Raw genomic sequence first — 14454 nt, 5'->3', positions numbered from 1 at the left:
CATCTTGTTGTTCTAATAAGTAGATCTTTAATTTAAGAACAGCATTCTCTTTTTTAATCTCCATAATATCATTGTTGCTCTTATTCACATCACTTTCCAGAATTATGATGTGTACTTTTCTCACCAATGTCTGCAGAAAGCCTGTGTATATCCTGAGAGATTTCCTCTAGTTTCTCTGACAAAAACTGCCTCACAGCAGTGATCTCCTGAGACACCAGAACCTGAGGATTTCACTCTCATCACTGGCCTGCATGGGAGATCCAGGCCTTGTCCTCTTCATACACTTAGATATATTTACAAAACTTGCCAATGGCCCCCCCCCCCCTCCCATTTCACTGAGGAAAAAATCACCTTGATGCTGACATGATGTGAAATAAGCATAAAGAGCTGAGGAGCTCATAGCTTAGGCAGACATCTAGTATTGTGGTATCATGTGACACCCCCCCCCCCCCCCCCCCCCAGTCACCACTTCAGGAGGTCATCTAGTCCAAACCCACTCCCTCTTCATCACACAGCATCTGATGAAGTGAGCTTCAGCTTACAAAAGCTTGTGCTATAATAGCTATAGCTATTTTGGCTAGTCTATAAGGTAGAAATCTATCCTTCCTAATTACATCTCTAGAATCATCCATCTTCAGACCATCCCATAAAAATGTTATTCTAACCTAGTCCTAAAATTACATAATCAACCCTATTGCACAACTACAAGGCACAATGCCAAAAACCATCAAGAGCACCCTAACCTGCCACAGTTAAAGAGTGGGGGATGAGGACTGTAAGTGTCCCACCACTGCAGGGGATGTTAAAATGCTTTTTAAGAGATACAAGAGGGCCATGTCCTCTGCTACAAATGAAGGCAAAAATTTATGAGATCATAAAATTCCTTCATGATCGCATCAGTCTGATCTTGAGTGGAAGGGTAAGACCTTCTAACCATGAACCTCTGACTTTTAGTCCTAGTAGGACCCAGTCAAAATCCCCAACCTTGGCTGCAGCCAACACCCAGTGCTTCTGAGGAAAGCAAAAAAACAAAACAAAAAAACCCCCAAACACTGACAACTGTAGCAACAGGTGGCAAAAAAAAATTCCTTCCTGGCCTCATGTGGCAACCAGCAGAGAAGCATAGGAAATACTAAACACTCTTAATTCTGCTCTGCTTCCTGGAGACAGCAAGAATAACTCCACATATCCATCCTTCTAACTGGAGAGACAGAACTCCCCTTTTTTGTATCCCCTCCATAAACCCCCATCAGCTGCTTTAATTTTCTTTCACTGCTAAGTTTCACAGCTGAGTTTTGACCTATTTGGCTATGCCTTCCTTTTTGTTCAAGCACCTTTTCCAGTTGGTATGTCATGGCAGCTCATGATTCAATTATGATTCAACGACCCTTCCTTAAGCTATGTTCTGTACTCTTAATCTGAGAGCCACATGCCCAAAGAGTTAGAAATAAGACTTCATGAAGGAAAACCTTCACTTTCAGATCATTTACCACCACCTCTGGGCCAGGGAAACCAGCATGGAGTTAAAGGGAGGAAATAGAGCTAAGAATCTAAGGGGAATAGCAGTAGCAGCAACTTACTTTGAGATCTGCATCAAGCTGGTTCCGTCACTCCAGAGGCATTCCACCAACATGAAGGTGTTCATGAATGTGGAGATGTGGTGGCAATTGCTGTTTGGAAGCTAGCAACCCACAATAGCTTCCAGTCTGCTGTCATTCAACTTGGCTTGGACAAATCTGTGGCAGGATCAAACCCTTCAAGATGCATTTCACCATCAAAAAGATGCACGACACAAAGGGTTCTCAGACTTTCCAGTCTACAGGAGGTCACACCCAGATTTGTCACTTTGAGGTTTTCAATTACTTTGGCATGTGTATTCCCAGCACACTTGGACCTTAAGTACACCAGCCAGAAAGGGTACTTTTCCACCATGGCACAGGACAGTACAGAACACTCAGGCTGATTCGCAAATGTGACTATCAGGCAGTTGGACAAGGTCTGTGATGTCAGAGTCTTCTGGAACTCCTGCTTTCCCTAATATCATAAGGAGTGTTACCTGTAACACTTCCAGCTAGAAGAAGCAACTATTTCTTCCTGTTACCCTGATACCCAGCTAACCCACTCATGAACCCCACGTTGGATACCAATATGCCAGGAAGGAGTTGTTTGACTATTGGAAGTGCAGCTGACAACTGTGTGTGGAATATACCTTTGGGTTCTTCAGGGCATGGTGGAGGGTATACCTGAGCTACCAAGTGGTGTCTGCCACAGCTGATCTCTTCAGCCTGCATGCTGCATATTTGTGAGGCATTTATCAGGTTGGGGGTGTGACCCCAGCACCTGATGCCCCGTGGTGGTCATACTGCCCTACTGTGTTCTCCAGTCCCTCTCACCTGCCATCTCTCACCTGCTACACCTTTATGTTAATGTATTTACCTGGGAGTCTGCCTGTAGAGGCCAGAGGAGGCACTTCCTTGGTGTCTTCCTTCTTGGTCAAGTCCTCAAATTTTGTTCCCCCAAACTCTGGTCCTTGGGGCTTCTCCACTTCTAAACTCTACAAGGTATGCTTCCTCTTTAAGACAGCCCCCAGGGCTTCTCTGCCTTCTCAGAGAATTGGGGTCATATATATATTCTAAAGGTTGACCCATGGCCATAATTATGCCTTTAAGCAGTGGTTTCCAACCCTTTTTAAGTAGGAGATCAACTTTGGCATTTAAAAGCAATCCAAGATCTACAGTGTGCAGCCACTGCCACCCCTGCCACTCTGTCCCCCTCCTCTGCCCAGCAGGTAAGTCTGTGGGGAGGGAAGTGGGTGCAGATCAAGGTAGACGGAGAAAAAAATCATTTGGGGGAGTGCCACCCCAGCAGGGAAGTCCCACCTGGCCGGGTCCCAGCTCAACTTACCCCTGCTCCTGCCTTTGCAGCAGTCTCTCACCATGGGGGCCTCCATATAGCACCCCCCCATCCCTCTCCCACGCACTGACCTGCTAGTCTGGGGTGTGCACGTGCGTACTCAGCCCCTCAACCCCAGCCTCGGACCAACTCCAGGAGGCTCCCAGATCTACCACTAGATCTACCGGTCGATCAAGATCCACTGGTTGATGACCACTGCCTTATAGGCTATAATCATGGCCTGCAGCCACTCCCGTAGTCGCACTCATACCTCACAAGTATTACTTGATGGCAATGTGGTCGGGCCCAAACCAGCAAATTTGGCCTCTCAGGTCTCAAACCCTTATTTTTGCTTGGGCCTTCTTGGCTTTGGCCCTTTTCCTCTGGCTGAGACCCTCAGATCTACTGCCTTGGACCTCAGCTTCAAGGTCTTAGCCCCTCAGATTCCTACCCACAGCAGGTCCCAAAACACGGAGGGCCCCCTGTCACCCTGCTCCGTGGCCTCCAAACCTCCCCCATGTACACAACCCAGTTCTCCAGTCACAGCATAACCTCCAACCCCCCCCCCCCCATAACACAAAGCATAAACAACCTAGTTGCAACTCAGTCTCAAAACCCATTTTAGGTCTCTAACAGCTGCCATGCTTCTACCGTAAGGAGCTGGCTTATGCCCTTAGTCTCCAGATTACCTCCATTGTTTTCTGGCAGCCAGCATTGTCCGCAGCTCCTCACCCTGCAGCCTGCAAGTGTAGACTGCTTGCCCAAGCCCAGAGACTGAGCTTATATGTAGCCAATCCCTGCTTCCTTCTAGCCACCTGACTGCAGCCTCAATTCAATTCAATTCAATTCAATTCAATTCAATTTATTAAAGATTCTGGCTGAAAGCCATGCTCCTGAAAACAATATAACGAACATGCAACCATAATATAAATTTAAGCAAAAATAACAGAAATGCTCATATAATAATAAAATAGGGCCAACCATTATAAAAGCATTATTCCTACTTCTAAAATTAACATAATCAAATACAAATATGGTGATAAATCAGATCATGAATCTATAAAAATGTTGTGCATAGGTCCACAATTGACACAGTAAAAAACAAATATAATGATAAAGTTTATCAGTCATATCAACGGTAAAGGATGTTTAGCTCTGATCGCTTCAGCATTACTGCTGCCTTTGAAGATGGGCCCAGCAGTTTCTGCTTGACCTAATGATTGCTTTGATTCTCTTGCCCTTGAGTGAGCTGCGTTCTGCAAGGCCAGGTTCACTGTATCTCAGTGGGCAAGGATGGGTCTCTGAGGGTTCAATACAAGTCTGTTTATAAGCTTGATTTCAGAATAGGTGGCCCAAGTATTTTTATTAAATGTAGCAAAATCTGTTAGCCCCTTTCGTTCTCAAATAACTTAGCCCCTTACAGGTTTGGCGGGGGAGGGATTTCAAGGAAATTGCAGTTAAATGGATATATGTCTTTATAGGTCAACCCTTAGATTGTACCACTTTCTAAAAGTTAGGAGTTATATATTTTTTTCTCTAGTGAGTTTCTTTTCAGTGCAGCAGTGTGTAAGGCTCTTCTAGAAGCTAACTATGACTTCCCAATTCTTTGGCAAGTTCCAGCATGTTTGAGAGCACCTTGTAGGGGCTGCTCTGACAGTCTCCAAAGGACAAAGTGAATGTGTCTACATGTTCATTAATGTGCTTTAGGTAATGTGCACTAAATTCTAGTACCTCCATTTTGAAGTACTAGAAAAATGCACATTAGCTTATTTTAATGCACATTAATGAAAGAGCACTTTTTTGTGCTGCTTTAAAATAGGCTAATGTGCATTAAAGCACACATGTAGGTGCGCCCAATAGGAATATGAATGCATACCTCAAATGCCCCTCTGTTCCAAGTACATCTCTTCTTCCCATGTTGTGGGATTCCTCGGTTAAGAGAAGGCAGTCAGTCCTCCATACCGTTCTGCTTCTAAAAACTGAGACCAAAGTTATACTACATGTGCCTAGAAGAACAACATGACCAAGCCCCTAAAAAACACAATTACATTGGGAAAACCGAGCTCTTACCAGTATACTCTGCTTAATTTCTGGGTGTTTTTTTCTGTTGGTAGCCAGTATAACTGTGTCCATATGAAGACTCTTTTTCTCCTATAGTATACTCATATTCCTATAAAGTGTTGCTTGTGTAGATCTACCTGAATTCTAAACATCCGAGGGTGTTCTATTGATCTAGTATTATTATACTTTATGCTGCCATGTAACAGTTAAAATTGATTGATGTTTCCCAGATAACTCCAAGGTAGGTGAAGATCCAAGGTGATGTGGTAACCCCCTTGGGACTGAGAAAGCAGGGGAAGACAGATGCTCCATCCCTAGAGATGATTGAGCCATGGTTCAGTACTCTGACTCCAGCTAGTCAAGGGATGGCCAAGATGTGTGCTCAGTACAGCCTGTATATTCAGCCAAGGGAGACCCCAAAGCACGATCACAGGGGCTAGGGACAGAAATTACACATAAATCAGTATAAGTGATCGGAAACTAGTTCAAATCTGTAACACAACCAAAGTTTCATAGTTTCTAGGGTTGAAAGGGACCCGAACATATCAAGTCCGACCCCCTTCCCTCCGCAGGAACAAGTGCTGGGATCATAATACCCCAGCCAGATATCTATCCAAACTCTTCTTGAAGACCTCCTCTTGAAGACCCTCAAGGTAGGGGAGAGCACCACCTCCCTTGGGAGCCCATTCCAGAGCCTGGCAGCCCTAACCATAAAGTAGTGCCTCCTGATATCAAGCCTGAAACTGCTCTCAATCAATCTGTGGCCATTATTCCTTGTTATTCCAGGTGGTGCCCAGAGGAACAGAGCCGCACCTATTTTCTGCTGGTCCCCCCGGCAAGTTTATAGATGGCCACCAGATCCCCTCTCAGTCTTCTCTTGTGGAGGTTGAATAGATTCAAGCCCTTTAATCTACCTTTGTGGGGCCTGGTCTGCTGCCCCCTGACCATGTGAGTGGCCCTCCTTTGAACCCTCTCAAGGTTAGCCACATCCCTCTTGACGTGTGGCACCCAAAACCGGACGCAGTACTCTAACTCCGGCCTGACCAACACTGCATAGAGGGGAAGGATCACCTCCCTGGACCTGCATGTGATGCATCTGTAGATGCATGACAAGGTGCAGTTAGCCTTACTGACCGCTTCCTCGCATTGGCGGCTCATGTCCACCCTGTAGTCAACAATGACTCCAAGATCCTTTTCCGTCACTGTGTTGTTGAGAAGGGTGTTCCCCAACCTATAGGTATGTTGTAGGTTCCTTCTCCCTAGATGCAGCATCTTGCACTTGTCTGCATTGAATTCCATTCTGTTCTCATCCGCCCACCTCTGTAACCTGTCTAGATTTAGATGGATTCTGTCCCTTCCCTCCAGTGTGCCCACTTCTACCCTCATCTTTGTGTCATCAGCGAATTTGGACAGTGTGCTTTCCACGCCCCACCTCCAAGTCACTGATAAAGATGTTGAATAGCACAGGCCCGAGGACCAAGCCCTGGGGAACTCCACTGCCCACATCCCTCCAGGTCGAAAACAACCCGTCCACCACCACTCCGTGGGTGCGACCATTGAGCCAATTTTCCACCCATCTGACTGTGTAGGCATCAATGCCTCAGTTGCCTAGTTTTTTTTTTAAGAGAATGGAATGAGAAACAGTGTCAAAGGCCTTCTTGAAGTCCAGGTGGACAACATCCACCTCAATGCCCACATCCAAGGACTTTGTGACCTGGTCATAAAAGGAAACAAGGTTAGTCAGGCAGGATCTGCCCACAGTGAACCTGTGTTGGTTGCCCCTGAGCATTACCTACCATGCTAGGCCCCCGCAGATGTGTTCCTTCATAATTTTCTCAAAGGTCTTCCCAAGGACCAAGATGAGACTAACTGGCCTGTAGTTACCCAGGTCCTTCTTTCTCCCATTCTTGTAAATAGGGACAACATTGTCCCTTTTCCAGTCCTCTGGGACCTAGCCAGAGCACCACGAGCACTCATACAGCTGTGCCAGGGGCCCTGCTATGACCTCCACCAATTCCCTCAGTACCCTCGAATGAAGAGCATCCGGACCTGCTGATTTATACATGTCTAACCCCTCCAAGAGTTCCCTAACTAGATTGTCCCTGACCCTAGGCCTGGCATTATGTCCCCTGAGCCTGTCCGTAATCCTAGTGGGGGAGTTGCCTCGGTCCCTGCTCAGAAATATGGAGGCAAAGAAGTCGTTGAAGAGTTCAGCTTTTTCCTTTGCTGCAATCACCCGATTGCCAAGCCTGTCCTGTAGGAGCCCCACGTGACCTGGTGCCGCCTTCTTACTCCCTATGTATTTGAAAAAGGACCTTTTGTTATCCTTAATTCTGGTCGGCAGCCCAAGTTCCCTCTCTGCCTTGGCTTTCCTAACTGCCTCTCTGCAATCATGAGCGACGGAGATGTAATCCTCTTTGGTGATTGCCCCTTGCTTCCACTGATTGTATGCCACCTTTTTTGCCCTCAGGCCCTCCTGGATACCTTTTACTGAGCCAAGGACACTTTTTAGCACTCTTGCCCCCTTTGGTTCGCATTGGGACTGACTCCCTCTGAGCTCGGAGGATCGTCTCCTTAAGGAACAACCATCCGTCCTGGATTCCCATCTCATTGAAGCTCTGAGTCCCCAATGTCTCTCTTACTAATCTCCTGAGCTCATTGAAGTCAGCCCTCCTGAAATCAAGGACTTTTGCCTTTCTCTTTGCTTTCACCACCCTGCAGCAGACGATGGTCACTAATGCCTAGGTATTTGAGCACCCGCAGATCCCTACCAGGTCATTGCCTCTGGCAAGAACCAAGTCCAGCAAGGCATTATGTTTGGTGCACATAAACCGCTTTCAAAATTGCTGAAACTTGTTTAAGATAAACCTTAAGACCTCAGTGGTGACGCATAGGGGATGCATGGGGTGCACATGCACCCCCTAAGAGTGCTGGTGCACCCCTTGACCAGCCACGCTCACTGCTTAGGTGATGAGCAAGGGGAGCAGGTGGGAGCGCCAGTCAGTGGGATCAGCCATGAGGGGACCCCCCTCTTCCCCCAGTCACTGACTGGTTGCTGGGGGGGCACGTGCCCCGCCTGACTAAGGTGGTACCAGTTGCCCATGTCAGACCTAACTGATTTAGGTTAAATTGGTTTATTAAACATCTGTGCCAGATTCCCTTCAGATTCAAGTTAACTCTCGGTCCCCCAGAATCCCAGGATGCATTGTATCTCCCCTGCAAACTCCCCCTCACAGAGTGGATGGGCTAGCCATGGCTCAAGCTGTCTGCTCCAGCTGAACAGGGAGGCATGCTCTAGCACCCCCCCTGGCTTCTGGCCTGGGCCACTGCAAGCATGTGGCTGCATTTCCAGAATCAAAAGTGAATGTCTTTTCACTTGTTTATCATTTCCATCTATGCAGTTTAGAATAACCTGCAAAGATTTAATTGATTCAGCCTCAGGCTTTTTGACTGTCTGTACTTAGCCTAAATCATTAAACTGAAAATTTGCTTTAAAATTAATGTATAACAACAAAGAGTTATTGTAGTTCTGTAATCATGTCACTGCATTAAGCCATCACTAACCACTTTTTAACAATAGTCACTGACTCAGAGGAGCTGGGAATGTTTTACAATTTGGCTGTAAAGAACAGACCCTGAATTGAAATGTCCTTCTTCCTTTCTCTGGTAAAACAGAAAAGGGGGAATGGGACAAGATTTGTTTAAAATTAGTACCAATTCTTTTCTCTTTCAGGTTTCTTAGTGAGACAGACGGTAATAAACATTTGCCGAAGAAAGAGGCTGGAAAGTGATTCATACAACCCCCCACACGTCCGTCGAAAACAGAAAATAGCTGATATTGTCAATAAATACAGAAACAAGCAGCTTGAGCCAGAGTTTTATACTTCACTTTTCCTGGAGGTTGGGCTCAATAACTGTAATCCCTAGATCAATATTCTTATCAGAACTTGGTGGCTACAGTAACAAAAATGGATAGATGAAAAAGCTAAATGCAAAAAAAACCCCTCCCCTATGCCATTCGGAATAGAGGAAACCACATGCTATCATGGAGTCAGCGGATACCATGTGAGAAGAATGAGAAACAGGCCCTTACCCTTCAGATTTTCTTAGTGAATCCATATGTGTTCACAACACCACATCCTCAGCTGAAGAGACCAAAATTATATTGCTTTCACTATTTAAGACTTTTCCCCAGTTTTTGAGCAAGAAAAAAAATACAGCAAATGTGTAGCTCTGACAGCTTTTCACGTTCAGAGAGGAAAAAAAGACATTATACATAGGCACAGAAACAAACGGCTAAAAACTCATACCTCACTCTCTGCTTCTGGAGATTTGGTTCAAGAGCTAATACTGAGACCAGTTTCATTCAAACCAGTGCAATCTAAAATGTGGTAGCTGGGTATTAAATTACCCTACCTAGCCTCAACCACTTGCTCCTTTCCAGTTTTCATGAATAGTGGAAACATCACCTCTTACCCCTATTATCTAATCTAGCCTAATAAGAGGCAGAAACAATTGATGTCTCATCTCACAAAAAGCCCATAATCCAAATACAAACTTCTGTTTCTGCATGTGATAGCAGAAAATAAACATATCTAGCCTAAGACTGGAATGAAAGACACCTGAATATAACTATACTTTAAAGACAAACTAACAGAATCTCCCCTTCCAGCTTCCTATGAAGTCAGGAGCCAGTCTCCAGAACATGCAACTCCCACCAGGATTTAAGTAGAAAGTTTAAAAATTCCTCCAAAAATGATCTGCCCATAACCATTTACTTCATGTAATAGAAGGAAGTCAGGGAAAGTAGTTTAAAAACAGCAGGTCATGAATTCAAAGTTGAAGTTATGATACCATAATTGTCTTTCAATAAATTTCAGAATTACTTTTGGTGTTGGAAATTATTCAGCTGTATGCAGGTTTTATTTTTTTCCCAGGCATAAACAATGCCTGAGGTAACTTGATTTTTAATAATTTTTAAATAAATAGCTGAGTTTTCTTGAGGTCATTTATACACAAAGCTTAGATATTCAGGTCTGTTGCAAAATATTCTTTATTTAAATACGGTTTGATATTTTTTTTTTTTGTAGGTGATCAATGAACCTTTTAAAACTGGCTAACCTGCCTGCTTAAGTTTAAATTGAAATATCTTTCTCTATAAGAGACTGTTCAGAGTAGCATGCATGGTGGGGATGGGACTATATTTTATGTTCAGAACAATAGCTTTCCTTTCGCAGATTGGGAACAGGAATTTTGGGGCTTGCCTAACAGATAATGTTTTCATGTTTAATATTGTATGGGTGTTAAGTGCTCCTCCATATTAAACCCCTTAGAGCAACATTTTTGAATGGGGGGCCACTTTAACAGAGCTTGGCTCTGAGCATGGGCTCTTTTCAACCTGACTTGTGCCACAGTCTCCACTCTCCCCTGCAATGCTCCTGCTGCCACCAGCACTTCTCCCTGCCACCCACTCAGCCCATTGGCAAAGCACCCCACCACAGAAGGCCTTCAGCTCTGTGGGCTGGATAAAGTGGCTCAATGGTTGGATCTGGCCCATGGGTCATAGGTTAACAATGACTACCCTAAAGAACACTCACCTTTTCTGTATTATCTTTTTTCATACTTGAGGCCACTTTTACATGTGCTCTGGAGAGTTGGGGAGCAGCATTTTAATTAGAGTGGCTCCAAAAGCTGCTCCAATTAAAATGCCACCATGTCTCCTGTATCAGTGTCCCCACGCTTAAAAATGGCAGTGGAGGTGCTTGAACTAAAGCTTATTCAACACACTTTAGTTCAAGTGCCCCCACCACCTTTTCTAAGTGCGGAGATGCTGATACACAAGATGAAGAGGCAGCTGGAGCGTGACAGTTGCAGATTAATTGAGTCTACTCCAATGTGCTGGAATTCCAGCATGTTGGAGCAGCCTCACTGCTTATGTATAGGCACTCTAAATGATCACAGCTTTGACATCCTATTTATAATGATTAATAAGCAGCTACATCCTAATTCAACATGAACTATTTTGAAGATGGTGTTCTTTTGGCTTGTTTGTATTCAGCAGTAGCTTCTGATTGCAATGATCTTCTTTTCTAGTGATTAATTGGAAGTGGCCTGTTGCCTTTTACAGCAGTGTAAGCATTCTTAAGCTTTAAACTCTGTCTTCTCATTGACCAGATCATTAGTTTTGAAGAAAACATCTAAAAAAACCCATACAAATATACATTTATTTCTTTGCCAAGAGGCAAAATAGCCTGGAGTTTGTAATTAGGTTCTGGATCCTATGAACAGTGACAGCCATTTATCATAAAGTAACTATCTTCCAGTCTGTTTGAGCTCCTCTACTTTAGTCACCTTTCTGGGAACCTAATTTTAAATTTGGACATGGAAATAACTAACAAATGCAAAAGACAGAAAAAGTTTCCTTTTTATATCATTATCTTGACTTATGTTCAGATACTGATGGGCTCATCAGAGGGACACAAGAAGTCAGTTATTGACATGCTACATTTCACAATCCACTGCAGTACTGTACTGAAAATCTTTCAGGATCTCCCAAAACAATTTCAATCTATGTTATAATAATTATTATTTGATCCTTCAGTATAATTGACGTTTATCTGAAGACAACCTATAAATAGGTTATATGAAAGTATTAGTGTAAGTAGGGGTTTGGATACCTCTCCAGTTTATTACATAATAGAATTTCAGAAACTTTTATTATGCATCACAACAAAGAAAAAATACCTACGCCATATAACTTGCACACTTTTTTTACAAAGAATAAACAAAAATATGTGCTCTAAAAATCCACATGAAAAATTTTCATAATATTTCAAAGAAAAGGGGAGTTAGGTGGTGGTGCGCAGCGCTCACAGTATACTAACATACTCATCTCGTACATCCTAAGCTCTGGGTTCATACCAAAAAGAGACCCACGCAAAAAAACTGCTGCAAAATTTGGCATGCTTGCTCACCCATATTTATATGATGCTCAGGATTATAATACCAGGGAGTGCTGCGAGTCAGAGTTGAGGTGCATTCGCAGAGCTGTGTAGGGGAGCCTTTACAGCTTGATGTACCTATTTGATCCAATCAACGTGACCAACCACATTTAGTCCGCTGATTTTAATGTCATGACGAATGCATGCATAATAAAAGTAAACATACAGAGCAATCAAACGTCTGCACATGAACAATAAGTTTTAAAAAACAAAACACTGGAACTATAAATACATTTTTGAAAAATGTAAATATAAGAAGAACCATTAGCTTGCATACTAATGAACTTCAAAAGACATCATCTTTCAGTTATTGGGACATGAAGAAAAGTGTTATGTAACATCAGCACATCTGTATTGAGAAAAACCAGGAGTATTTTCTACAATGGAAGCCAAGATAGTCGTATTACTTGCTTTCAAATAGTATTACAAAAAGATTAAATATTAAAGAGCTGTTCTTCAGCAAAAAATATTTTGTTGTTTAGTTCAGGACTTCTATACTGATATTTTCTATTGAAGCATGAGTTTTTTAGTATAGAGCAAGGCACCTGTGTCAAGTAATCAATTTAGAAGGTATCACAGCTTGTGTCAAAGGTCTTGGAAGAAGAAAGCTGTTACCTGTGTCACTAATGTGTTTATCACAGAGCCTTTGAAACAGACTTTATAATTTTCTGACATGGCCTTATTTTGATTTTAGAATCAGTTGTTTAACATGTTACACACAAGTGTAACAAAGTGTAACCCACGCAAAAAACCTACTGTGGACATTAATGGTCTGAGATGTGAAAAGAATTAATTTTATGAAGCCACACTGTCTAGTTCAAAACTATTCTCATTTACACAAACTCAAAGAATGTTCTATATATTTAGGTGAATGTTGCATACAGTGATATCCCTTCTTTGCAGCTACGTGCATCAGAGAAAATCACAGGAAATGCTGTTTATTCCCTCAGCTGTTCAGATAAGTTTGTTGACTTCTTCCAATAAAATATTAACCGTTCATAAAATGTAAACACTGAAATGATTGCTAATTTAGAGACATATTTTGGCTCTGTTGCAGTCAGTGTAATGTAACCTCAAGCATTTTCTCTGAACTACCAGGTGAAATAAGAGCAATTTACCTTGCTCATCCCCTAAAGGACCACTCTCAGATTAAAAATCCAGATTGCCTTGCAATTTGCTTCTCATGACACTTATTCAAACTTAACATTTAAAAGACCATTTTTATTACTGGTTCATGTATATGTAGCTTATCTTTAGCCTAGTGTTAGGCATGGCACCTTGCTACATTATTTAGGTTGTAACTATTACTTAAGAATATTTAAATGTAAACTTTTTTACATAGTAGAAATTTTTTAATTACGGTTCATAATTTTTTTAACTGATAGTATCCCTTTAAATGGTATAGTGTGTCAGGAAAATTTGAGAGTAACATACTGTCATCTTGTTTGCATTTCTGTATTGCAGTTGTAGCAATTTCAGTATGGTACTAAATTAAAATTACTTAAAGGGGTATTGCAAATTTACAACAAATTGTAAGTGGAAAAATGTGTGTGTTAACAATTAGATGCCTGCACAGATAGCTTCTTCTGCAGGAAAGCTATTGATGGGGAAAGAAGTTGGTTATTTGTAACTTAACATTAAATTACTGGTTTCCCAAAAGGTGGCTGTTCATTTCTCTCATACAGTGTTCTGAATGTTTAGCCCAGAAGGATAACAATTAAATTTGACTTTCAGTGACGATAAACAATTAAATGTGATTTAACTATTACACAATTTAAGAATTGACGTCTTTGAAAGAACAAATATACATTTTTCACAATGGGTTTTAACAGAAGTAGTTTTAAATGAGGTTGTCTGGTATGATGTGCTTAAAATCATGTACAATTTGTATGAATTTCTGTATGTTGCCAAGACAAGATCTTTTTGTTCTTACTGTATTTTTATGTAAATAATACTTGCGGTAAGTTGTAAAGTAAAGAAAAACTGTAAATACAAAGATGTGAACTATGTTCCGTTGTCTCTAGTACTATATTTCTTGTTTAGGGAAAGAAGACAAAGGCTTGTTTGTATTTATGCCAATTCTTTGTCCACAAGAAACACATCAAATATTGAATGTAACACAACTAGTCTAATAAATTTTAAAGAAATTCTTATCTATTAACTTTTTGTTTTTCAATTTGTGAGCATTTCAGTTTCTCTGAGCTAATGCTAATATATCTTGCATCTATTTTCTGTAAGAAATGCTACAATCAGCTTTAACTTAAATAGAGTTCCTGAAATTGTTTATTAAAAATAGTGAAACAATTTGGCATGGTTCTTTGGGTAGATGTGATATCTTTTCATAGATCAGCTAAATAGTTGGAAAAAAGTTCTTTGCAAGCTTTCAGGCACAAACACCCTTCTTCAGGCACTGGGAGACTCTGCTGCTGTTATGAGTTCTCCATGGTAGAAAAGAAGCTAAAGTTAACAAGAAGTCTGTGAAGATGCAAATGAGTGGAAG

General features: G+C 42.1%; 1 protein-coding gene across 9 annotated transcripts in view; it reads left to right on the top strand.

Annotated features, from left to right (window-relative positions):
• Nucleotides 1–14454, top strand: part of RALGAPB (Ral GTPase activating protein non-catalytic subunit beta) — a 233060-nt gene that overhangs the window by 201277 nt on the left and 17329 nt on the right. For 3 of the 9 annotated variants that reach the window (XM_059733293.1, XM_059733291.1, XM_059733292.1), the window contains exon 30: nucleotides 8687–14115. The exons of the other annotated variants lie outside the window; for them this stretch is intronic. In XM_059733293.1, coding sequence (XP_059589276.1) covers nucleotides 8687–8880 — 194 coding nt within the window. In that variant the 3' untranslated portion in view covers nucleotides 8881–14115. Of the gene's footprint in view, nucleotides 1–8686; nucleotides 14116–14454 lie in introns of those variants that run through there. 9 annotated transcript variants of the gene reach the window in all.

This window comes from Alligator mississippiensis, chromosome 9 (genome assembly GCF_030867095.1).
Source record: "Alligator mississippiensis isolate rAllMis1 chromosome 9, rAllMis1, whole genome shotgun sequence".
NCBI lineage: Eukaryota > Metazoa > Chordata > Crocodylia > Alligatoridae > Alligator > Alligator mississippiensis.
This window is presented reverse-complemented; position numbering and strand designations above follow the sequence as displayed.